Consider the following 27,238-nt stretch of genomic DNA (forward strand, 5'->3'; position numbering starts at 1 on the left):
GTAAAAGCTGGTGACACCATCACTGCAACATCAAACAGACAAAGCCGAAAGGTCTCACTGGAGCAATCGACGTCGGATACTCCCAAAAACATATCACGCAGGAAGACATCACACAAAGATTTCCAAAAATATGTGCAGACCTGGGGAAACGCAAAGGTCCACCCATAAGACTCCACATTGATCCCGCGGTGAGGCCAGTGCCACAGCATCCCAGAAGAGTCGGATTCCACTTGCAGGAAGCAGTGTCGGATGCGCTTCAACAACTGCTCGCTGATGGCATCATTGAGCCTGCGACTGGACCAACGCCATTGGTATCTCCCCTTGTGATAGTTCCCAAAGAAGGGGGCAAAATACGTCTGTGTGTGGACATGAGGGTAGCTAACACTGCTATCCAACGCGAGAGACATCCGGGTCCGTGCATCGAGGACATGATCGTACAGTTGAACAACGCCCAGATGTTCTCGAAACTCTACCTAATCCAGGGCTACCATCAACTGGAGCTACATCCCGACTCCAGGGCAATAACGACGTTCGCAACTCATGATGGATTGTTCAGGTACCGGCGGTTAAACTTTGGGATCTCGTCAGCTGCTGAAATGTTTCAGGAAACTATACGCCAAATCATCAGACCCATACAGGGTGCCCTGAATTACAGCGACGACATCTTCATCCTTTGGTCGTCAAGAGTCCCACGACAGAGCACTCTATGCCACTTGCGAGGCATTTCAAGCTGCTGGCCTTACACTGAACATCTCCAAATGCCGATTCAGCAAAGCCAAGCTCAAGTTTTTCGGGGCACATTTTCTCCAGTGAAGGGATGATGCCGGACCCCTAAAAAATCAACACAATCACTAATCTCAGTGAACCACAACAGGCCGCAGGTTGTTCCTAGGCATGGCTGGATATTGTGCGAGGTACATACTGCATTATGCCTCCCTGACAGAACCACTCCGGAGACTCCTGCGAAAGGAAGCAGTGTTCCCATGGAAGCCAGAATGTCAAGGCTCTCTCTTGGAAATCAAGCAGCCTCTCACTGAAGCCCCCCACCTCGCATACTTCAACCCGCTGTGGCACACGTAAGTGATCGTCAACGCAAGCCCAGTTGGCTTCGGAGCTATCCTGGCCCAAACTAGTGGCGCTGATGTCAACCTCAGAAACGTGGTTGCGTACGCAAGAAGGGCACTGTCATCCCCAGAAATGGCCTACTCCCAAGCAGAAAAAGAAAGTTGAGCCGCAGTCTGGGCATGTGAACATTTCCACATTTTCTCATTGGAAAAAAGTTCACCTTAATCACGGATCACCAGGCCCTTCTCTCCTTGTTCGGCAACCCTCATACCAAGATGCCCCTGAGGATTGAGCTGTGGGGCATACGCCTCCAGGAATATGACTCTGATATTATCCACAGACCCGGGGGTGACCTAAACCCTGCCAATTATTTATTGCGGCACCCAGTTGGGGCCCCGATTACTCGGAAAGGAGATGTTGCATACGTGCAATACATCGCTTCGAACTCGCTGCCCCCGGCCTTATCACTTGAGACGGTCGCCGCCGCGTCCGCTGCAGACCCCACAACCGCTCTTGCAATCAGCCTCATGACAACCAGCAAATGGAAGTACTACCGGAAGAGCAATGCTGGCGCACCCGGGGTGAGCAAACAGGAAATCGAGAGACTGACCAGAGTGCACAGTGAACTAGCAGTAAAGGGCAACAACATCCTACTCAGAGGATGCAGAATTGTCATCCCCGCCTCTCTGGAATGAAGTTGTCCAGACGGCTCACGAAGGGCACAGAGGGGCCGAAAACACAAAGAAACAATTAAGATGCCACATCTTGTTTCCGTTCCTAGATGCCGCAGTTGATGAATGGGTTAGGAACTGCCATGCCTGTCAATGCACATCACCAGCAGAAACCCCAGCACCTTTACAACACACGCAGATACCTGATCATCCATGGGAAAGAGTAGCCATGGATTTCTACGGACCCACAGAAACAGGTGAATATCTACTACTCTTGATAGACGAACATTTACGATTTCCAATGCTAAAGACTGTCGCCTCCACAGCTTTTCCCCAAGTGGCGGCCGCGCTAGAAGAAATACACAGCCAGTGGGGAAACCCCAGAGTAATCAAGTCTGATAATGGATCCCCGTTCTGCGGACATGAGTTTGCGACACTGGCCAAGCATTTAGGTTTCAACCATATGAAAATCACCCCTCGCTACCCGCGAGCAAACGGAATTGCGGAGCGATTCATGGCTTTGATTAAAAAGACAATCCAGAGAGCGAAGATTGAAACGGTGAACACCCATCAAGCGATATGTCGTCTCCTCAGAGATTATGGAAACACACCGCACGAGGCCACAAACAGGACGCCTGCTGAACTCATGTTTCGTTATAAAGTACGAACCTGAATCCCACAGAAACCCCACAGTCAGGGAGCATCTGGATAGTGAAATACTCCGAATGGGATGCAGAAGGAAAAGAGAAGGCCAAGCGGGACACGGACGCAAGGCGGGGAGCGACACCAAAAGACTTTCAGATAGGTGATGAAGGCTGGTGCAGCAGCCAATGATACGCAAAACAGACTTGCGGTTTGCATCAAGCCCCTTGATGGTCACCGCCGTAAAGGGGACAATGGTCACAGCTCAAGACCAGAACAGAGCCATCACGAGGAACTGCCAACAGTTCAAACATTATGTAAAGAGAGAGAGCACCGAAGTTCCAGAGAGACCTGCGACCCCAGAGCCACGAGTCTCGAGAGATGACACATGGACTCCTCCTGAAGGTGGTGTCAGAGACCCCGAGCTGAACATAGAGGTACCGGGCACGGTGAGGTTGGGGGCTCAGGACGAAAGACCTCACCGGGTCATCAAGAAGCCAGTACGGCTAGTTGAAGAATGTTGAGTTGATGTTTGGACATATTGTTCGGGGGTGGTGTTCCCGGCCGTTGCAGGGTTAAAACCCAACCCGCCTGCTGCAGAGGCGGACCCTTGTGACGTAGGAGGAAGCGAGGGGGGAATTGTGGGTAACGTTCTAATAGAGAAGTTGTATGATTGACTCCTCCGTGCGTATGCAGTCCTTATTCGTTTGCTACATGCAACACTTGCCATGCCAGCACGACAAGCTGTGCTCACAAATAAAAGTAAACGTTGCCTGGCATGCCAGCATTCTAGGCAGCGTTTACTAGATTTGCACTGCGATTGCAAATGTGAAGGGCAAAGGGCGGCGTACACACTGTACGCCAGTGTTTGCCCTTTACATTTGCATTCCGCAGTGAAAATTATGAACATTTGGTGGCAGGAGCCACTTACATTATGGTGTAAATGTAACAGCTCTACGTCGTCAAATTACCTTTTTAATGGAAATGAAACCCTTAGTGTTTTAGCATACATTTTGAAAATAGTTTTTTGGAAGCCTACCATTGTTCTCTTGTAATTTTCCTGCAAAGGTACTGCAATTTTAACAAAAAAACAGCTTGCGTCACTGAAAAAACAAGATGGCGGTTTTCATTTATTGCTGAAATGGGAAAAGACTCGAAAAATATAAAAGCCTTCCCCATTACAACTCTCCATGTGCCCCCCTCTTTCTTTCAAGGTCCCCCTCTTGAGTAAAATATTCCCTGGCTTTCAGGGGTGTTGCTAGATCTAGAAAAGATCTGGGGCTAGGCTAATGTCGGGACTTTTCGGGACTCAGGGCTAGCTAGGTTCTCCCCGGGGCTACAAACAAAAGACCTGGGGATATAGCCCCTTTAGCCCCCAGCCCCCAGCAACTAGACTTACTCCTAATGCCTCCTTTCACTCCACTGTTAATGTGATGCATATTTTCTGCCTGATTCATGGAATTATTTGCGTGAAAAACGCAGATTTGCACGCCTTTCTGCCCGAAAATCCCCATACTTTAAACAGGGATTTTTCCGGCAGAAAGGCGCGCAAATCTGCGTTTTTCACGCAAATATTTCCATGAATCGGGCAGTTTGTTTCAAGTGCGTCTTTTGACATTTCCACAGGAATCCTGAGAAAATCCTGCAGTATTCACTGAGTAAGACTAAAACGCTCTGGCACAAACAGACATTGTTTTCCAAGTTATGGTTGCTTTATGACGGTGGTTGGTGAGTTATGACTGCTTTATGAACCATAACTGCAAATGTCTGGAATTGTGTTACTTTCCCTTGCAACCAGAACATCCCTTTAACAAAGTTGGTTTCACTGAATTATGTTCTGTGTGAAAAAAATATTGTTTAAAAGATTCAAGATTACTACCTATAGGAAGATGAAGTCTACAATTGTTTGGAATGCTAATACTAAGCTACAAACAACCACTCTGAATTAGCTGTTTCTCCAGAAGAAAGTCAGGCACACTAAATATTAACCCAAAATACACCACTACATCACAAGACTCACTTGTAACACTGATTGAACCTGTCTAATATTTAAATCCATGAAGGTTGCTTTGTGTTGCAGTTGAGGGCAGAGATGACGCTAACATAGGTTTTCAGAGATGTGTCATTGCCAGAGTGGTTGTGAAGCACAGGTTAGAACCAATGGTTGGGAAGCGAGCACCACCGGGAGCTTTAATACTCTCTACCTAGGATCTCATATTATTAAGGGCCTCATTTACATGTTCCATGTTTTGGTTGTATTGTGTGTTTACAGACCAAAGGCAGCACTGCAATTGATCTGGATTTACCAGAATTGTGGAAGCAAAACTAACTGTTACACCGGTAAAGTGGTATATGTAATTTTATGTCCATGCAAACAATTATATGTTGGAATGACCATGAAAAGAGAATCAACACAGGAGCTGTGTAAGGAACAACAACACATCTGCTCCCTTGGTCAACCACTTAAACATGATGGGTCACAAAGAAACTGACTTCACATGGTCAGTACTGGCATCCATGTTAGGAGGTCTAGAAATTCAAATAAGACTTTTCTGTTGGAACAAAGACTGATTTTTAAGACCCACATAGTGGGTTTTAATGAGGACTTAACGTGGGTCTGAAATGTCAGATAGTTCTTTTGTTCCACAACTATACTGTCTTCCATATACAATGGGCGTTATGTAATTACAATCTTTATATGGAATTTCCTCCTTAGTAGGGGACACTAATGATGACTCAACGTGGTTTTTGAATGTCATAAAGTTCTTATCTTTCATATTTGATGGGCATAATGTCACCACAACGTTTATATGGCAAATCTCTCCTCAGTAGGATACATGTTATCATCATCATTATCAAATAGCTTTATTTCGGCACTAGGCCGTAAAAAGCATAGAAATACATAACACATACTATTAGAACAGCAAATTAATATACTTAGCATAGGAATATAAAAAGATAATTTTCAAATTCAAATAGCAACGGTATAGCATGATACTATATGTAAAGTGCATTTCAAGTTTAAACAGTTATTCCTCTCCAACAATCCCATCTTAGTATCCTCTATATCTAACATACTTTGTTTCAGATTCATCATGGAGGCAGATACGTAATACAACAGTAGTCCAATACCCCATATCAGAGAATAGCAGCATAATTTATCAAGCAGCAGAATGCCAATGCCACTATTTGGAGCACTTTTAAGACTCATGGATCCACGTGCCTGGATCGGCTTGTATCACAAAACTCTTTCTCCTGTAAAAGGCTCTAAGAATGACGATACGTTGAGGAACACAGGATGGTCTGAACTCGCTTTCATTAGTTGTACGGCTTCGCTTCTGGTTCTTACACCATACCGAATAAAGACTGTAGTGAACCATGTTTGTCCAACAGTTTTTAATTAAAGGGAACATAATAAAAAAGTGTATTTCATTCTTTTAAAGTGTATTGCAAAAAGGACATTTAGTCGAGGTGTCCTTTCCCCAGTGAGCCGTGAACATCACAAGAGGAAATATACCCACACGGAATTTCGTAAATAGAGTTTTCGCTTGCGGTTGGACTGGGGAGTCAAGGAGGGCTCCATGGCTTAATGAGATTTAGCTAAGACATAATCAGATGATCGTGAATGACAATAAATATATGGATTTTGTCTTTCAGGGCGTGTTCATTGAAAGGAGACCTTAGGGTACGATTGTACCGCATACCACAGTTACGCAGATTATTCCATAGATCCTCTAGGCTAGGCCTAGTGTAACTAGCATATTCTTCACATACTTAAACCATGGAAGTGATTTGCCACATTAGAGTATAGAAAAATGTAGAAGCCCTCTCTATAGGAATTTAACACACTAGAATTCCAGATTGTGAGCCAGTGTATCAGTGGTTTTATCATAATTTCATATTTTACCTTTGTTATTCCTAGCTCTAACGCAGCTGATAAAGATGGCGCACACCAAGGTAGACCCAATAGGCGTTTCATTATTTTGTTTTCTGTACACTGGATTTTAGAGCATGATACATGGCCCCATCGCTCCGCTCCAGATGCAATTGCAGGGATGGCTTTGATTTTGTAAACCTTTGTAGCAAATTAAATTGTTCTCCCTTCAAGGCGAGAGGAGAAGCTAGCCACAGCTCCACCTTTTCTAGCTTTTCTGGATGGCCCATTTCAAATTATTAGCTAAAGTGATACCAAGATATTCAAAGGAATCGACAGATTCTAGTAGAAGATTGTTTAAATAAAATGTCGGTAGCATGTGACGGCCGCTGCCCATAGGATAGCATTATATAACTTTGGTCTTGGAGGAATTATTTGTTAGACCTTTATTCCTGCAGATATTTGCAAGAGTGGTAAACTGGTGTTGCAAGCCCACCAGACTTTTTGCATTGGGTACAGCGTCATCCACAAAAAATAATAAACTCCATTTACGTTGGCCTAAAGCCCGGCATCCACAACTAGGATGTTAAACATGAGAGCAATATCATTGATATATAAGAGAAACAGCAATGGGGCCAAGACACAGCCCTGCCTTACTGCATTCACCTTCAAACCCCATTTTATCCGAGAATAGTTGTTGCAATATAAGGATTTCATTGCACAGCTAAGTTTGGGAGGTACCCAAAGTTCTTCTAGGGTATTCCACAGTAGTTTCATATTCGATTGGTGTAATAACACCACAACATTCATATGGCAGATCTTACCTCAGTAGGGTACATGTTATGTATTGTGACTAGACAGTGTTCACTATTATCAGTGTGATTTATTTCTACTTTTGCTGACATCATTACTTCTAGTGTGCTACATCTTTGCTGCCCCTTTTTTATACATATCCTCCCTGTTTTAAGTTAACCATTCCAATATGGAACCTGACGTTCACACCATTCTTTAGCAGCTGTGTCTGCAGCCTATCAGCCCAGAACACACGCTGAGTCGCTGCATCGCTCACAACATGTGTCACCCCATACTTTTGTGTAGAGTACAATTTTGTGTTTACTCTTCGATTGCTTACCTCATCACTATTAGTAAGCCTCGGTCTCAGTTCCCCCAATATGGTGGGCGCTCCTTGGCAAATTGACAGGAATGTTTCATGCTGCGGCGTGCTCCAGTATATATGCTCGGTGACTGCTCACACACACATTTTAAGAACGCTGGTTCTTTCATACAGCTTTTTTGTGGCAGATCTCCAATGACTACAACTAGTAACAAGTAAATACTGTGTAGTTCTTTGTCATATACCATTCTATGCTAAATCACATGCTGTGTGTTTCTTTGTCACAGCATTTCTGCCATAGCAGTATAACTAACAACGCCATGCACAAGTCAGTTAGGAGCCTGCGTTAGGTGAGAGAATGAAGGTAAAAAACCGAGAGTCAATCTATTTTTTCATCTGGTTGCTGTATTTACTTTCAACCTTAGATACTTTGTTCTGCTGTCTTTTTTTCTGTTCTTTGCTCAGGTGGACTTCCTACACTTGAGGTTGTTTTGGCCCAACGCTGTCTAACAATTGGCGTAGCACTCTATGAATGGTATTTCAATTTAGACACCGGTAAGACACAATTCTGGTCTTTACCTTGAATTATAATTAGTGAGTGTCAACCCTACAGGTAAGGCGTGTATCGACCACTTATACTCCCCAAAAATAGGCAAATACTCCCACAAAATAAAAATGGGAGGTAAAAATACTCCCCCAAAAATGCAGGAAACCGACACATATGACCACGTGCCCCTGCTTTTCGCTCATACAGCTCCATGGATATGTTTGGACCCAGGAGTGCATGTAATATCAGAGGAAGAAACTGCTATGATTACGCTGTGATGGGAAGAAGTAAACATGTATCTTTAATCTGTATGCATAACTCGGTGCAAAGAAATAATTGATTACAAAAACATTTCCATTTTCCAGTTAGAACATATTTTTACTCGCTTATAAAACACTCAAATAGGGAATTGGACTTACATTTTTACTCCCTAAAAAAATAATTTTACTCCCAACTTTAAAAAATAGGGAATAAAATACTCCCACTTCAAAATCTTGTCTGGAGCACTGGTTGGTGGTATTCCTGATTGCTCTTAAACTAATAGTACTCCATATACATTTGTTTTATAGGTACCTTATCACCATAAACCACTTATTTTGAGTTGACCCTGAGGAAGATCCCCTTACATTTTCAGTGTGATTGAAACATACTAGGCGGTTCTCTGGGTCTGTTAATTTGAACAGGATGCAAGATATTTTTGTTGACACCTTTTCTTAATATTCAGAACGAAGGTGGTTTCAAATCAGATGCAATTTGTAGTGTTTTCGAGAATATCTGCAAGGTCACTTGGGTGGTATAAAATATTAAAATGTGTTTAACTTTACATTGAATTTGTATTGTAATCTATATAAAAATTGTTATAAACTTTATTTTTGATGTACCACCAGTCCCTGTTGCAGGACTATTCTTAGCATAGAAACAATATCCATAGGAACTCAACGCAAATATTTCTTTTCACTGTTCCCGCAATGAGGTTTTTGCCCTTACTGGCAGGGGTTCTTCATGTTGTCTATTTTGTATTGTATGCCCCATAGCCCCTGCCAATATAATGCTGGCTACTATCATGTTTGCTCATTTAGAGTTAGAAAGACTTTTTTCTTGAAATACCGCCATCGACAGTTACCACCTGTGCCGGTCGTAGTTGACAAAATCTGCCCAATTCAGCGTTACCACAGGTAGAGGTGGTATTTAGGGAATTCCACCTCTGCCGCTAATAACCTTGAAACCTTGAAAGGTATTTTTTAAAAATAAATTATTATACTTAGTCCCACTTTCAATGTGAAGATGGAAATGGGTAATGTACAACCAATACTGTACGCTTTTTAATGCTGAAGGTCCTAGAAATTAGTGCTTTCTGACCGTGGAATTGTTGTTGTATGAAACAGTGTTAGGAAAGATTTTCTTTTTGCATCTTTCCCCTCCAGAGATTCCTATGGGACTCTCATTCTTTTTGCTTGTTTTGAAACCTGTCCTGACTTTTTAGAGGTATGTAAAGCCTGCTCTATTTCCCTTGTCTGTATTGCTCATTGTTAAGGGGAACCTGACGAGCTCCTAAGACTGTCAGAACTGAGAGAATATGGGACTCATTACAGTTTTGCCAGTCTGGTAACATTTCTGGTATTATTGCATGTAATTCTGGCTCCAGCAATTTTACCAGACCGGCAAAATACCAGCTTGCCAGTGGGGGCACTGATTTATCTCCAGCTAATAGCTGGAGATAAATCAGGCCCCTACAGGCAAATAAATGCTGCCATTACCAGCACTGGTATTACTGGTGCTGGTAATTCCGGCAATCCCCTCCATGGCACTCCAAAGAATGGGGATTACCACTCTTTCCGCTGCCTGTATTATCCCGATAATTCCGGGATATCAGGTGGCAGAAATGGTAGGGGCAGTTTGCCAGTATCCCGCCAGAATTACCAGCGGGATACCAGCAAATTTGTAATAAGGCTCCATGTCTCTCTTTATGGATTCTTGTATTTTTACAATTGCACATTAGACTTTACAAGAAGTGCAGTGAGGATACTTTGCATCCTTATAACTTTTTATATAATGGCTTTTTGATTACTTCGACAATTTACCTAAAACAAGGTGGTGACAGCTGTGTGATTGTTACCGTTTTTGTGATATTTTTCTTGTGCACTTACCGCAAATGGCTACTACAGCTGGCTTGCACCCTGAAATGGCCGCCCCACGAGATTTTCGCATGTTCTTTGGCCATATTGTTCTTTGGCCTTCGTCCTGCCTTCTCTGGTAAGGAAATGCCTTGCATGGAAACCCTTTCCTTGCTGCTTTCGTGAGCAAGGGAGCTTTGTGTGTGTGAGCCAGAGGGCTGGGACTGTCTGGTTTCCAGTCCATATCCTCTGGCGCCCGGAAGTCTATTGCTGGATGGATGTGATGACCAATGATTGTCCATGATTGGACAACCCTGGGCTGTTTGAATGTTGCATATCCTTACCAATGGTGGGCTTGCTCCCAGCCTGAATTGTGGATAAAAGGAGGGCTCCTGCAACTGTTCATCAGAACATTGTTAGAACCAAGACTTATACGAAGAGCAGTCTGCTGACGACCTGACAACGACCCCTACAGCTGACCAGCATTGACTCCAGTGTTTTGCCCGGTAAAGCCCTGCTCCTCTGCCTGATCTCAGAAGAGCCTCATTGGTGCTTCGACACCTGGACCAGATGGAAAAACAAGGCTCAACCCCTGCCCGTTGATTTGTGTATTCTGCACCTTCAGAAGCGTCCTTGGATCAACCGTTGAACTGACCAGCCCTTTCTTGGTCTACCTTGCTGCAGCCGCCGATGTTCCGAGCAGAGCCTTGAAATTTGACAAATCTCCAGTTTATGCTACAAGTTGGGCTGGGGCTGCTTCTGTGCTTCCCACTGTATCACCTGTCACCTTCAGAGCATGGTGACCTTCGTTGTAACATTCCTTCTTCAATCCTGAGGTGTCCTGAGGGGGGCTGCACAGCAGTAGTCTTCATCTTTCTTCGTTTTGGTTCTTCTTCAAGCTAACTGGAACCAGTTGCTGTGCAACGCAACTAACTCCCAGCATGGAACGTGGACTTTGCACCCGCGACCCCTGGGCCTTCTTCACCTGAAATAAGTGCAGAAGATTGTGTCCCTAACGGATTACAGAAGACCGGCAGCGGTATCTGGAAGAATCAGAGTCAGGGTGTGGGGGTTAAATTGACATACCTGTTTCTGTGCTCCAAAGGGCACGATTGGGCATAAAGTTAAGACCCTAACTCACTCCTGTAGGTGGTGGGACCCGGGTTAAGTATCCTTTCCTTGGCCTACCTTAGTGATTAGGATTGAGTTCAGTACTTACCTGATCTTTACTAGTTGCTTACCTAACATTTCTTTTTAAAAGCACCACCACAGCGCACTGCATCATTTTGAAATAGACTCACTTGAAGAAGCCATACTTTGGACATTGTGACTTTTCAGCACAAGGCCCCATGCCATTTTAGGGTTGGACTTATTTAAGATTTTCGTGTGTTGGTTCTGCCTATTTGTCCTTGCATCAGACTATTCACCTGTATTTCACTGGTAATTGATGCAATTCTATTCTCCTGATGATATTTATAAGGTTTTGGGTGACAATACTTACCTGTGATTTTTATATACTTTGTAAATAAGGGCCTAATAAATAACTGTATTTTATTATACTTACTGTGCACTTATACTTCTCCACCTCCTGTGAATCTATATTGGTAAGAAAATCGCTTCTTATGTTTTATTTGTTTCGCTATGAAAACTATTTGTTTATCTGTGAAAACTATTGTCCAAATACCATATTTATTTTTTATTTATTCTATTTTATTTAGTTGGGCATACCAACTTTTAAAACAGCACAAACAGGTTATTACAATTACAGCTTTCCTTTCATCATGTCATAAAATCTAAAATATAGACTCTTTTCCTCCAAAGAATGATAAGATAATAAATACATGCCTTCTGATTACCACTCATGAACATGGACCATAGACCTTCTGCTAGTGTCGACACCGGTATGCCAGCTCCTCTTAGTGCAGCTGACTGTAGAGTCTGCAGAGCAGCACAGATAGTTAAAAGATGTCTGGCTGTCTCCAAACAAACATCCCCACACAAACGACATTGTCTGCAATCCCACAGTATTTTATACCAAGCCCCCACTATTTCATTTGTCCCTACAATGTTAAATTTTACTTTAAGATAGTCCCACACCAGGACATTTCCGAGGAGGTTTTGCATATTCCTTGGTGGTTTATCTCTGTCTAGAATACACTCCCAAAAATTCACTGCATGATTTTTTGCAGCCGGGCTGACTATTGATTGCTCTGTGTCACCAAAATGTCCTCTATATGCTTTTTGTATTTCACGTAGGGCCAGCCCAGTGTTTAACCAGGTGCCGTGGTCAACCATTTGGTTGCGATAGACCATATTTTCGTTATGTTACTGGATGACATATGTTTTGCCCTGGTCTGTATCACTTTGTTTAGTAATACCAGCAAAGAATTAGCTGGGGCGTTGGATATTTTCCAGAGCAGACTACTTTGACAGAAACCCCCTGCGTTAACCAGCTAACCCTTTTCACATTTTTGGAATTCGGCGCTAAAGACCAAGATTTTTGTTTTATCGGTATTCACAACCATATTTATTTGGTCAGTGTCCATTGTCATTAAACCATCTGTTGCCTCACATGCTCATCACTGAACTCTTAAAAGAGGAATTCTATAGTGTTCCAAATATCCAGATCTTCACTGTGACATCATTTAAAAAACAGTATGGTCATTTATGAAATAGAATAACCTTTAAGAACCAGTGTTAAATACAAGTGACTTATTCATCTAACTATTTTCCTCCTCCCTTTTGTCTTCAAAGGACCAGGACGAAGGTTTGCCGGAGGAAGTGGAACAAGCTCTAGCTGCAGCACATGAACGCTCTTAGGCACAGCCATAAGCAGGGAGGCACGGAATGTGGAACCCATGTCCCAAATGCACATTCTCAATGTGGCATTGTGCTTGTTCTGTAAGATTGCTGGTATCTTTGTATACACGACTGGTTGTTATTTATGGATGATACTTCATGTTCCTGCCTTTCATCGAAATAGCAGCTTACCAATGTACATTGCTCAGTTATTGATCTGATATTTTGCAGGAAAATGGAAAATCCCCAGTGAGGCTTTTGTCTTCGGAAGCCAGACAAATGTACTCTGTGTTTGGTCCTGGTAATCTTATGGATACACTGACAAATGAGAACACAAAGTTTACAGAAAGTGAAATTGGATCTTCTCCAGCATGGGGTCTGGCATGGATTCACATGCTCATGAATATTCCCCGTCGTCAGGCTGGGAATCCTCGGTAAAGAAAAAAAAAACAGTATCAGTTTCGTTTCTGATCTGTCTTTCGTAGTAGTAACCAATCACTGGTCTCTGCGTCATACTGACCACAGCCAATGACTGCCCTCTACCTAAGCACCGCGAGTCCGCTGGCACCGGGAGCGCCGAACGGTCGGGCTCTACGGGCGCCAGGCAGGGCGCACCCTCCCCGGCACCTTCAACTACGAGCCAACGCTCTGGGTCGGGTAAGAGGAAGGGCGAGCACCCGGCGAAGCTCCTGGAAAGGCCCCGGTCGAGCTCGAAGGCCCCATCGGAGGGGGAGCGAGGCAGTGTCCCCCCCCTCAAGGATAAGGCGGTGAGCGCACCTAAGGTGGTGAAGGCCTTAATCCATCCGGCCAAGCCCTCTATCGATACTGTCGCGGCGACCCTGGCTCAGCCTGTGGAGGCTACACCAGTGGTGGCGACCTCGGGGCTCAGAGTCTCCCGGCCACCTTGGAGGGAGTCCTCTTTTGTGCCCATCGATAGGACCCCCGTGAAATCCCCGGCGGGGAAGAAAAAGGGGGGGCAGGGCATCGTCGTAGATTCGACTTCAACCTCGGAGGAAGAGCTGATCGAGGTCGTAAGCCACAGTCCTGGCGTGGAAGAAGACCGGCCCGTCGGGATGGATCCTGACGCGGGTGACGACGACATCGTCGAGGGTGCCGATGGGGCTCCTGATCGCCCGTCGGATTCCCCTCTGCCAGCGCCGCGAGACAACTCGGCGGCCATTTTGTTGGCTATACAGTCCTTATGCTCAGAGATAAGGACGAGACTACCGTTGCTGACGGAGGAACCTCTCCCGTCGGGGGATCCTGAACCGGGACCTTCTGGCGTTCCCCCGCCCAAGAAAAGAAGGATTCACCCTCCACCTCCTTTTCAGCCGTCGCGCACCGTCCAGCCCTCCTCCCCGTCCACCCGAGGGGATGATACGGGGACTGACACGGCAGCGACGGGTACGGACGATGAGGTATACGACGAGGATCTACCGTCGTCACCTCCCACCAGGGCTTCTCCGCCTGACGAGATTGGTTCGTTCCACTCCATGATCGCCAGGGCATCCGAGCTTTTCCAACTCTGCCCTGAGGAGAAGAAAAAGGAAGGATTCCTTTATCAACGGCGCGAGGCCAAGAGGAAGACGGTCCTCGCGGTGCCTCTACTGGACGACATTTGGGATGAGGGCCTCGCCCTCCTCAAGAACCCTTCCACTACGCCAGCTAGAAGAGACCGGTACGAGAAGAAGTACCGGGTCCCGGACGCGGCCCCCCTGTGCCTCCGGGCGCAGCCTACCCCGGACTCCGTCATCTCCGTGGCAGCCAGGAAGAAAGCAGGGGGGGAGCGGCCTCCACATCGACTTCCCCACCGGACGGCGAGGGAAAGAAATTGGACACTATGGGACGCAGGGTCATCTTGTCTGCAGCGACGACGATTAAAGCGGCCAACGCCTTGGTTATCGTGGCCCGCTACGACAGGGAGCTATGGTACAAACTGGCTCCCCTGCTGGACTTCCTACCGGACGACAAGAGGGCGGATGCCCTGGAGATCCTACAGGAAGGTGAGGTGGCGACGGACATCGCCGACACTGGGTTTCGCCAGTTGGGCAACGGCGTGTGCCTTAGGCGGCGTGGATGGCTCAAGGCTACGGACTTCCGTCAAGACGTACAGACCAGAGTCCTGGACATGCCGTTCGATGGGAACAACCTGTTTGGGAAAACAGTGGACGATTCCCTTCAGGCCATTAAAGCGGACACTGAGACGGCCCGGGCCCTTGGGGTTCTGCAGCAACGACGGACGCCCTTTCGGAGCAGCGGAGGCAAGGGAGCCTCCAAAGGTTCCGGCGGCGGTTTCTCCACCTACCGTCAAGCGGCCCGCTCGTCGTCTCAGGAGGCCTACAGAGGACGAGGCAAGTCTGGCGGACCCCGCCGTCGTCGCCAAGGAGGTCAAGGCGGCAAAGCCTCGTCGAAACAGGATTGAACCGACCGTGGGGTCGGGCCCCCACCGATGCACCCCGGTGGGAGGCCGGCTGGCGAGCTTCGTCAGCGTGTGGGAGTCCATCTCCACCGACCGTTGGGTGCTGGATGCTTTAGCCCGGGGCCACGCGCTCTAGTTTCAAAGAAGGTGCCCGCGCGTCCCCCCGTGGCCAGAAAAGAGCTTCACGTCCCTCAGCTTCTCCTGGAGGTAAGGGCGATGCTCAGGAAGTGCGCCATCGAACTCGTCCCAAAGAGGCTTCAGGGCTCCGGAGTTTACTCGAGATATTTCCTCGTGAAGAAGAAGACGGGAGGATGGCGCCCCATCCTAGACCTGCGACGTCTGAACAATTCATCAAGGCGCAGAGGTTCCGGATGGTCACCCTCCAGCACGTCCTGGGTCAGCTGGAGGAAGGAGACTTCCTGTCGTCGTTGGATTTGGAGGATGCCTACTTCCATATTCCCATCCTAAAGGGGCACCGAAAATTCCTCAGGTTTGTGGTCCAAGGGCGTCACTACCAGTTCAAAGCCCTCCCCTTCGGACTACGGTCGGCACCCAGGGTATTCACCAAGTGCCTTGCACCGGTGGCGGCGCAGCTGCGCCGCGAGGGGATCCATGTCTACCCCTACCTGGACGACTGGCTCACCCGGGCCAAGACGAGGGAGCTCGCCGTGGAGCACACGGCAAGGACTGTCCAACTTCTCACGGACCTAGGATTCGCCGTGAACTACGCCAAGTCCCACCTGGTACCCACGCAAAACGCACTGTTTCTGGGAGCAAAGCTCAACACAGTGTCCCTTCTGGCCCCCCCGTCGGTGGAAAGGACCAGGTCCATCCTGGGCAAGGTACAGCGGATGTTGGCTTCCGACGCGGCCAAGGTGAGGTCCATCAAGTCCCTCCTCGGAATGATGTCTTCTTGCATCTACCTCATTCCCATGTGCAGGCTCTGGATGCGCCCGTTGCAGGAGTTCCTGGACGCGCGCTGGATCAAAACGACGGGCGGCTTCGAGGAGAGGATCACACTCGACGAGAGTTTCCGCCGCGCGGTCCGGTGGTGGGGCACCCGCGCGCATCTGACGGCGGGCATGGACTTCCAGACCCCAGACCACCAGGAGACAGTGACCACGGATGCCTCCCTGGAAGGGTGGGGAGCGCACACCGAAAATCTACACGCGAGAGGCCTTTGGCTCCCGACGGAGAAGTCCCTCCATATCAACGTCCTGGAGCTCCGTGCAGTGTTCTGGGCCCTCAGGTCGGTCCTTCGGTCCCTCAAGGGCAAGGTGGTGAGGATCTTCACCGACAACACCACCACCATGTTTTACATCAGGAAACAGGGCGGAACCAGGTCCCCAGCACTGTCCAAGGAGGCACAGGACCTGTGGCATTGGGCCGTCGCCCAAAGGATGTTTCTGGTGCCGTTTCATCTGGCAGGGATAAAAAACACCATCGCCGACTCACTCAGCAGGGTCTAGTGGATCGCCTCTTCCGACGGTGGGGCACACCCCAGATCGACCTGTTCGCGACGGCGACGAACTCCAAGTGCCGGAGGTTCGCCAGCAGGTTTCCCCAGGCGAGGAGCATGGGCGATGCTTTCTCGTTCCCCTGGGAGGGCCTGTTCCTCTACGCGTTCCCTCCTTTGCCACTGCTAATCCGGCTCGTCAACCAGCTCAAGAGGTCACGGTGCAGGATGATCCTCATCGCACCTGCGTGGCCGAGGCAGATATGGTTCCCGGACCTTCTGGACTTGTCAACGTCCCCGCCAATCAAGCTGCCGGTGGACGCGGATCTACTCTCCAGGGAAGGAGGCGCCATCCTCCACCACGACCCGAAATCGCTGAACTTGCAGGCCTGGCTCCTGCAGCGCTAGAGTTTGGAGGATACGACATACCGGCCGACTGCAGAGAGGTTCTTGCAAAGGCCAGGGCGTCCTCGACTCTTAAATGCTACGGACACAAATGGAAGAGGTTCTCTGTCTGGTGCCACGCACAGAAGATTAACCCTCTACGGATTACGGCTCCCCAGGTACTGCCGTACCTGCTGACGCTGGCCAAAGCTGGACTGGCACACGCGTCCATCAAGATTCATCTTGCTGCGATCTCCCGATACACCAGAACCACGGGGCGGAAGTCCTTGTGGTCTCATCGTCTGGTGAAAGAGTTCATGAAGGGACTGTTCAGATCGTTCCCGCCGGTGAAGGCTCCGGCCCCGGCGTGGGAGCTCAACGTGGTGCTGACCAAGCTCATGGGACCTCCGTTCGAGCCTCTGCACTCGGCCCCGTTGAAGTTTCTGTCGTGGAAAACAGTGTTTCTTGTGGCCATCACCTCCGCACGACGGGTGGGAGAGATCCAGGCCCTTTCCTGCAAGCCCCCGTACTTGACTTTTCACGACACGAGGGTAGTGCTCAGGACGCACCCCTCCTTCATGCCCAAGGTACCGTCGGACTTCCATCTCAACAAACCCTTGATGTTGCCTGTGTTCTTCCTGTCGCCTTCGTCGCCGGCTGAGAGGACTTTGCACTCGCTGGATGTGGCTAGAGCGCTGAAGTTCTACGTGGACCGCACGAAGTGTTTTCGGAAGACGTCACAACTCTTTGTGAACTTTGGACCTGTCAATCAGGGGAAGGCTCTCTCGAAGGCTTCCATTTCCAGATGGCTCTCCGGCTGTATCATGTACTGTCATCGGTTGGCAAACCGACTGCTGCCTGGCCGTCCGAGAGCCCATTCCACCAGAGCGATCGCAGCTACCACGGCGTTCCTTTCTGGTGTGCCCCTGCTGGACATATGTAGGGCTGCTACGTGGAGGTCGACGCACACCTTCACGAAATTCTACTGCGTCGATCGGGATTCCAGGGAGGAGTCCAGGGTCGGCCAAGCAGTGCTGCGCAACCTGTTCGCCTGAGGTGAGCCTGGTGAGGAGGTAAGATGCTTAATGTTGAGTTTGATGTAATGCTTAATGTTGAGCCTTTGCCACCTCCCGTGGTTGTGCATGTGTGTACTGCTATGTATTCTTTATTCATGAGCATGTGAATCCATGCCAGACCCCATGCTGGAGAAGGAACAAGTTACTTACCTGTAACTGTTGTTCTCCAGCATGGGTCTAGCATGGATTCACATGCGAACCCTCCCGCCTACCCCTCTGCGGCTCTTCACTTGGTCATACTGCCACTTCACGTGCTTCCAAAATCTGAAGATGGCTGCCAGAGGCGGTGCTTAGGTAGAGGGCAGTCATTGGCTGTGGTCAGTATGACGCAGAGACCAGTGATTGGTTACTACTACGAAAGACAGATCAGAAACGAAACTGATACTGTTTTTTTTTTCTTTACCGAGGATTCCCAGCCTGACGACGGGGAATATTCATGAGCATGTGAATCCATGTCAGACCCATGCTGGAGAACAACAGTTACAGGTAAGTAACTTGTTCCTTCCCGTCATACAATCAAGCAAAGGTGATCTGCCACCACTCATTTCTCATAATTCAAGGCTCATATCCCCTTAACAATAGAATTCAAAGGAAGATTTTCTATACAATTTTAAGTATGGAAGTCTAGATCATGTAAAGAAAAGGAGGAAACAATGAAGCTGTTCTCATTCTATAGATAATCAGAGGCAGGAATAACAGTTAACAAACAACATGTCGCATCAATGTAGAGAAAAGGTGTTGTTATTAAAGATCCAGTGACCACCAAGCAGAATGAATGCCCCCAGCCATATGTATTTATCATGCCCTAAGTGTGTCTAAGATTCTTATCTTGCTTTGGTGTGATAAGGAAACATTACATTTTGCCCAACGTTACAGCAGTTTCGCTTCAGTTCCTGCAACAACCAATAGAAAACATTGCTGTTAAAAGCCTTGGGGTGGGACGTAAATGAACAGTAACAAAATCTTCCATGGTAGGAACAATTTATGGATAGTTTAACATCAACCCATGTATGAAGTTGACTGGCTGCTTATTACAACAAAAAGAGTAATCATTTGCTAAAAACAAAGTTCTTGCTATTATTTTATAAGTGATTATTTTTAAAGATAATGCCACTATTTGTTAATAGAATTCAGACTTTTCCATACAAATTGTGGAGAAAATGCATTTTGTATCAGGATGAGAGGCTTGTAGTATGCTAGGTTGAAGCTTACTTAAGCTTTATAGCCCCCACCCAAGGGCAGGGCGGACGTTATGGGCCATGAAGACTGTGTTAAAGGCCTGAGTGCCAAGAGAGTGTTTAATGTGGTTTATAAGCCCATAAAGCCTGGTATAGGCCAAGGTGGTGTCTGTAAAGCAATTCTAACCTGCGCCACTCTTAAAAATGTAAAATATATATAGTTATACCTGCAGCCAAGGCCCTGCAACAGCCCCAGCGGATTTAGTGAATAATGTGGCAATAACACCCGATCAGGCGGGCAATGTACTGTCAGCCATGTATTTCTTTTCAAATGGCTCCTTTCAGATCACCAGTGATGTCATGGTGGTGAGATCATAATCCCCACAGTTAAACGTCCTACGTGAAGCCTTCAATGTGATCCTGCCATGTGGCTGTCTAGCAATCACACTGCCAGTTTTTACACAATTATATAAATTAAATGCATAATCCTGCTCTACTCCAGCACAATCATAAACATTGCTCACTGACATTCCTGAATAACATGGCAAAACTACCACCTGAGGCATTTAAATGATATACGCTTACTCCAGGGCTTCAAGTGGGGTAAGAAATCGAGGGGGGGCCTCATTTGGGGGCGTGACTTGTGGGGTGGGCGTGGCCTAAAAAGTATGCAAACCGTAAGGTATGCACACAAATATATATAAATGTTATATATTTGTGCGCGTACCTTACTATGGTTTGTGTACTTTTCAAGCCATCTTGAAGTACACAAACCATAGTAAGGCAGCAAACAAATATAGGTGTCTTTGTCCGTCTGGAAAGCTTTATAAGAGATGGCTTGAATTGTGTACTTTTCAAGTCATCTTTTATAAACCTTGAAGTGTGTCAAGGAATCCCCAGGTTCGCTGAGGGTTAAAGACGCCTCAGTGACCTTTGGGAAACAAAGGGACAGTAACTTCCTCTGGTGAGCCCTCGTGTGAGGGGTCACCAGAGGAAGTTACAGTGACTGACAGAAGTGCCAGCCAGCTTGCCTCATATAATGGTGGGTGCATCTCCCGTCGCGGCTGCGGCGGGATAATGTGTCCCGCCAATGTTGCGGTGGAACCGGGAGGCCCGGCAGGGCCCTGTCTGGGCCCCACTTTTTGGAGACTGCTGGGGCCCAGCCCTGGCTGGCCCTGGCCCACTTAAAGCACTGGCTTATTCCCATGGAAAGTGATCCACTTAACTAAATAAACACTCCACAAAGCTGCAGTTAAAAAATGTGCATTGTCTTATTCTCACACTTATTATGCACTGAAGACAAAAAAGGAGACTGAACATTAAACAAATTGTCCGAAATACTTTGCTTGTGTTTGTAGGGTAGATGCACTCTTTTGGGGGGCATCTGATAAGATGCACATGTTTTTGGCACGAAATGATGCTCATGTCAGCATTTGCCCAAAAGATGTGGGCATCTGACAGATATGCCAAAAACATGCACATCCCATCAGATGCGCTATTAAATGTCCTCTTATTTGTAATAGCGCTTATACACAAGCAAAGTGCTTCAAAGCGTTTCAAGGCGGGAAGGGAGCAAGGGAATACAGGAGTCATTCTTAGGCCTTGAATTTTCAGAATGATCTAACAGAAAAATAACTAGCGAACTAGGCCTTACGGCATTTCTCCTAGTGCAAGTACATGAGGGGTTTCAGGCGCAACCAAGCTAGGGGGTACAGACAAACAAACTTACTAGGCCTAGTACATATAGGTCATGCAAGTGTGCAGATGGGAGTGCAAGGCAGGGGGAGTGGGGAACAGGTGCACTCAGCCAACAGGGTCTTGGGTTAAGTGCAGAGAGGTTACCCCTCTGGGTTACCTCTCAGGGTTAAGTGCAGAGAGGTACCCCACTCATGTAACGTGTACTGAAAGTGGTGCCATGCTGAACATAGTGTAGAGGCCTGGAGGCAAGTGCAAAGACTGGTGGTGGTGCCTGGGACCTGTGGGGCTTTGGAGTTCAGCAAAAACTAAACAGAGTTAGGGAGAGAAGGAGGAGGGCAGCAGGAGAGAAAGGAAGGAGGTTAGCAGGGGAGACGGAGAGAGAAAGAGGAAGAGAAGAGAAAGGTACTAAGAAGTTTCCAAAACCTAAGGAGCTCTTGCTCAAGACAGAGAGAGGCAGGGAGGCTCTTCCAGAGGGAGGCACCTGCATAGGCTAAAGATCCACTCCCAAATCTCTGTTTTGAAAAACGGCTCCCCCGCAAAGAGTTGGAGGAGGACAAGCGGAGGGCTCTAGAGGGAGAGTATTTAGGAAGAGAGGATGGTAGATAGTGTGGGCCCCAGCTCCAGAAAGCCTTGTGGACTAATCAGAGAGCCTTGAACTTGATCCTTGCAGCCACAGGGAGCCAGTGGAGGGATTTCAGCGCCAGTGAGATGCGGTCCCTAGGCTTGAGGCCAAGGATAAGACTCGCAGTTCTGTTCTGGATGAGTTGTAGCAGATGTAGAGTAGATGTAGGAAGATTGAGAAAGAGGCTGTTGCAGTAGTCCAGCCTAGAGAGAACCAGGGATCTGGAGACGGTGAGCAGTTGGGGGGAAAGTGATAACAGGTAAAATACCTCTGAGGAGGTGCAGCTGGTAGTAGGACATTTTGGAGATGTCCAAGATGTGAGAAGAGAAGGAGAGAGTCAAGTCGAAGATAACCCCCAAATTGTTTGTCTCACTGGCAGGTGGGGGTGCAGGGCCAAGGGATGTTGTGCACCTCTTTTGCACCACAATTTGTGCACCTTTTCACACTGGACATTTTATGGGTGTTTTCTTTGTGAATTTACCAACTCTAGTGAGATATGCCATGGCGCAGGCGCATCTTTACGCCATGGTGCATCTCATTGAGATTCCCACTTTTTAGAAAATCTGCTCCATTATATTCCATTTAACTGGTGGGAAATGGCAGGGTTGCATTGCAGCATGTAGCAACGTTCTGAGGGTAAGGAACAGGTGGGTTTTGTTACATACCATACCCGGCTATGTTTGCCAGGGGCAGCAGGGCAAATAACAGAGCAGTGGTTACAACGGTGGAAGCGACCATCAAATCTAGGGCCAGCCCATGTCTGCTGGGTGCTGCCCGGTGAACATTCAGTGCAATGGCTGTGAGGGGCAGAGTTGGGTGTTTGTGTATGCTAGGAGCATCCCAGGTTTAAGTTAAGGAGAGGGTGGGCCAAGGATTTGGGAGTGCCCAGGTTGCATCTGTAAGGTGCGGCTCATGCGAGGAGAGGAGCTGTGGTGCCGGCGGAGTTCACATATACGCTTCCATGATAAGGAACGTGAATGTCGTTCCACCATTGGCCATTTTCTGGGCTGTACTAGAAAGTATGGCTTGGAAGTCTCATATAGCACAATCGGGGGCGGAAATGTCAAGATTCATGGTGCAGGTATGGCCCATTGCACAGTTTTCACCATCATCACAATGGGAGCGCCGCTGCAAACCATGCTGACAGCACTGCTCCACTCCTCGGCCAGGCCACACCTGACAGACGTGGCTCAACCACTCCAACATCTCGGGACCACAATCTGCTCCTAAATCCAGGTTGCTCCTGGTATCGGCGACCCAGGTACATGACTCCATGTCCCACGGCCGATGCACTGAATGTTCACCAGGCAGCACCTGGCAGACGTGCACTGATCTTATCTATGTTGCCCAACATCACCCGGCAGACATGGCCTGGAATGCTGTGTAACAAGACCCCCCTCTCACTCACCCCTCAGCACATTATTACTTGCTTCAATGCAACCCAGCCAGTTCTCAGCAACCACCCAGGTCAGGTTTGAGACCCTTTTATTTAAAAAAAAAAAAAAACATAATAGCTTTGTAGACCCCATCCTCTGCCCATACTGGCAGTTAGGGGCCAGGAAACCTTGTTAAGTGCCCTATCTGTGCTAGGGCCATTCACTTAGTAATCAGGGCCCATAACCCACTGTACGACATTCAGGATAGGTCTGAGACTTAATTATACAAACATGTGACAATTCAATATAAAGTAGAATTTTTTGAATAATTCTGCAGCCTTTAATATATACTCCAACCTGGCGCTTATCTCAAAGGCTGCCAATACCGTTGTGCCCATTCCTTATATGTATTACATCTCCTGGTGTTTGCTTTGGCATGTACTATGACCCAACTAACCCAACATGCTTAAGTAGTAAATTACAGATTGCTGGGTTTTCACAAAGCGATGTACAAATGCATTCTATTGCATGGCCGTACCTGCAGAATTAAAGCACCAAAACTGTGCGTGGCGGCTAGTGACCTTCCCAAAGTTATGCCTGTCAAGAGTAGACGTGAACGAACACCGTCCTGTGAAAAAATCTTGTTGAGAACATCCAGAGCTTGAAGATCTGAAATCCTCTTGTATGAGATCAGTTGTACTGCAAGCTTCCCTGACAGGGTCTTAATTGATAAGCACTCATCCATTAAACCTAAAAACATTTTTAAAACATTGTTAATGTCCCAAATGGTTGGGGGACCTGGAGAAGGACCCTGGATCCCTTTTGACAAACTAAAGAGAGATCGTGGGCTAGAACACTGTAAATACAAAGAATACTGTCACTTGAAGGCCCCAGTGAACACAGACAAACCCACAGAAAAAGACGATTTATAAAGGAATATATTAGAAATGGGGCGACAAGAACATATAGCGCATTTAGCGATATGGTTAGACAAAACTAAGACAGGAGCAATAATCCTGACAGATGATTTTAATGCAAATTTTATAGAGACTGAAGAGGCTATCCATGCTTGGTGTGAGTCAGGAAAAAGTGGTGTAGGTTTAGGAAAAATTACTTGGTGTAGAAGATGGGTGAGTTTCATAAGGGGATGGAACCTACAGATAATCGTGTATAATTCACAGGTGAGCCAGATCCCCCATGATAACATGGCAGCAGGAGCAGCATAGCTCCTACATTGATTACATTATTGTTTCAGAGATTTAGGGGATTGACTATTGATATTTTAAAATAAAAAATGGACAACCAAGTATCCACCATAGATTATGTGTGCCCTTCCCTTTATTAACTCATCAAATATATCAAAACAAAATGAAAATGGTTGAAGTCTCTAGAGGGAAAATAGACTGAGGTGGTCGATATATAATTCCATAAAATGTAAAATGCGGTTGAAGCAGAATCTCTCAAATGATTATGGGCAAATTATTGAGAACCATTGCTCAGCTGCAAATCTGCATACCTTTGTTAAAAACTCGCTCATATTTGAGAATCCTTTTATATACTCTCGTCCCTGGCACTATAGTCAAGAGATACACGAATACCAGAGAGGTTTAAGAACAAATATTAAGAGGATTAAAAGAGAACAGAGTGATACCCCGGAAAAGGTCAATTTAGTTAGGAAACTCAATTTAATTAGGAAACTCAAGCAGAATTATAAAAATACTGCGAGCCACACTATATCAAAAAGAAGGAGAGTTAATGTTAAGATGTTTTGTGGAAAAAGATACACTAAACTATTGGAAAATAGTCGGCCACAAAGATAAGTATGAAAATGTTGCCCAACTAAATCCTGTCATGGAAAAGAAGTGGAAACTCCACATCAATGATTATACAAAGTCCCACCGAAACCCAAATAATGCTGCCCCTTTTGGGGGTTGCGAATTGGGAGTTAATGTACTATCTCTATGGTGATTACTAAAAGCAGCAACTCCAGATCTCCTGGTCCCAATAGACTCAGCAATACAGTCTTGAAATAAGTTACCAACCTCTGGGCCGAAATTCTATATTTTCTATCGGCCAATCAAAAAGAGATAATGAAACCGAATCAGTGCGGCTTTCATGTAAGAGTTGGTACCACATTAGGAGGATGGGTAATGGACACAGTACTGGACCAGACATGGGGAAAGATGGACAAGGAGACATTTGTTGCAACAATCAACCTTTGATTGAGTAAATAGAGGCAAATTTTGGCAAATGTTGAGGCGTGTCGACCCCCTGGAGGGCTTTTGTCTGTATTGGTGTACCTACAGAAAGATTCTGAGCTGAGGGTCCGTCTTAATGGGGAAGGTGACCTAACTGAGCCAATGACAACATTTAGAGGCCTTCGTCAGGGTTGTATACTGGCCCCTTTCCTTTTCAATTTATATCTGGCTGATTTAGGAACGACACTGGCAAAGAACTCCTTTGTCTATCCAGTAATACATTTGACACAGATATTCTGGATAACAGACACAGATGAAATAGTACTGCTGTATTGTACAAGGGTAGACCTCCAGAGGCTCTTGAATACCTTCAACAAAAATTGCAATGAAAATGACCTGCTTATAAATCCCTCCAAAACACAGATTCTGGTAGCATCAAAGTGTCGTAGTAAAACAAAAGACAATTGGTGGTTAGCCGGCTCTAAAATGGAGTGTGTGAAAGAATTCAAATTTTTGGGATTCAAACTTTATGCTAACCCAGGAAAGGAAAGACTGCTTAATGATATCTATGATAAAGCTAGATCCTTGGCTACGCAACTGAGGAATTTTAACAGCGAATACAGTATTTGCTGTTAAAATTCCTATCTGTCCAGCTTTAAAATTCTATATTTCTAAAATAGTCCCAGCAATTAGTTTTGAGCTGGAAGTCTACCATCTGTTGCTGGAGGATAACCTCCTGTATCTAGAGGGTCTAATCTGGAAATCACTGTCCCTGCCTAAATTAACGCTGATGTGTGCCATCAGGTTTGAATTGGGTCTATTCTCACATAATGTCTGTGTTGTGTAAGAGAATCTTGCTGTGTATCACATTTCTGGTACCCCCACAGGACTCACTATATAGAGTCTTGAACGAAGGAAGGCAGCTTTTAGACAATATCTGTATACATAAGTGTAAAGAGCAGCTTGAAAAGTGAAGCTTTGATAGTATGGCAGTATTGGAAAATCCATGGGCGTATAAGAAACATCTATGGCGAAAGGACTGGTGTAACGAATGCAACTCTTTGGGAAAGTACAAAAGTCTTGCAATGTTGGTCACTGTCCATAAGAAATTAGGTAGATGCGCCTCATACTTAGAGTGTTCACCATCTGGGAAATGTAGAGCTATAATAATGCGTTTCTGTCTTAACCTATTACCAACCAGGTATAATCATCATTGGTGTAAAGTGTAGATACTGTGAGGAAAATTATGAAACGTGCAAATGCATAGTGATTGGCTGTGAGGCATTAGCGGCCCCTCATTGGGTCTGTTTTTAATATTTTGTAAAGGACCTCAGGATCAATCCCTGGGAACAGTTATGGAACCAACTTTGGGAAAGTACCACCCTGCGTCTTTGTTAAGCTCTATATCACTTGTTAAATTTGATAAAATTGTTAGACTGATAAAGTTTTTAAGGAAATGATAAAAGTGTAAAATTAAGAATCTGCATTTGAAATTGTTAACGATAATCGTGTGCTAGGTGACATGGATGAATATGTAAGAGATTAAGTTGTATTATTCGTTTTTTGAGGGAAACTTTGTATAAATGACAATTGTATTTTGTATAAAGGATGATTGTAATGTATTGTTTTAAGAATGATGTATTGTATTAAACTGAGCTTTTGTGTAAGGTTTTTAATAAACCATTATGCACAATAAAAAATAAAAAAATGGTTTATTTACTGAGAGAGAAAAAAGGAAATACTGCTCTGATTGAAACATGGTCTCAGACCTTGGTAACGGGAATGGGTGAAGGGAGATGGGAAGCACTTTGCTGGAGTATACCACTAGCTTCCTTAAACTGGAGTGAAAGGTTAGGCAGATCAGAATATTAAAAAAAAAAAATTTGGACCCCAGAGAAAATGTATAAGATGGGAATGAGTGACACGAGGACCTGCTGAGAATGCAAACACAAGGAAGGCACTTTTGAACGTATGACTTGGTATTTCAGTAGAGTGTATGCACTTT

The 27,238-nt window shown here is 46.2% G+C and overlaps 1 protein-coding gene and 1 long non-coding RNA gene across 2 annotated transcripts in view; both read left to right on the forward strand.

The window, feature by feature from the left end:
* The window catches only part of FAM227A (family with sequence similarity 227 member A), a 450,054-nt gene extending 436,822 nt beyond the window's left edge, over positions 1-13,232 (forward strand). Inside the window, exon 17 of the mRNA XM_069652969.1 lies at positions 12,782-13,232. Coding sequence (XP_069509070.1) covers positions 12,782-12,847 — 66 coding nt within the window. The 3' untranslated portion in view covers positions 12,848-13,232. The remainder of the gene's footprint in view (positions 1-12,781) is intronic.
* Positions 13,233-18,577: 5,345 nt separating this feature from the next.
* Positions 18,578-26,941, forward strand: LOC138582038 (uncharacterized). Its single transcript, XR_011304936.1, has 2 exons — positions 18,578-23,126; positions 24,536-26,941. It is a non-coding gene; the product is annotated as an uncharacterized lncRNA (long non-coding RNA).
* The last annotated feature ends 297 nt before the right edge of the window (positions 26,942-27,238 follow it).

This window comes from Ambystoma mexicanum, chromosome 3q, assembly GCF_040938575.1.
Source record: "Ambystoma mexicanum isolate Mex_15411 chromosome 3q, UKY_AmexF1_1, whole genome shotgun sequence".
Taxonomy (NCBI): domain Eukaryota; kingdom Metazoa; phylum Chordata; class Amphibia; order Caudata; family Ambystomatidae; genus Ambystoma; species Ambystoma mexicanum.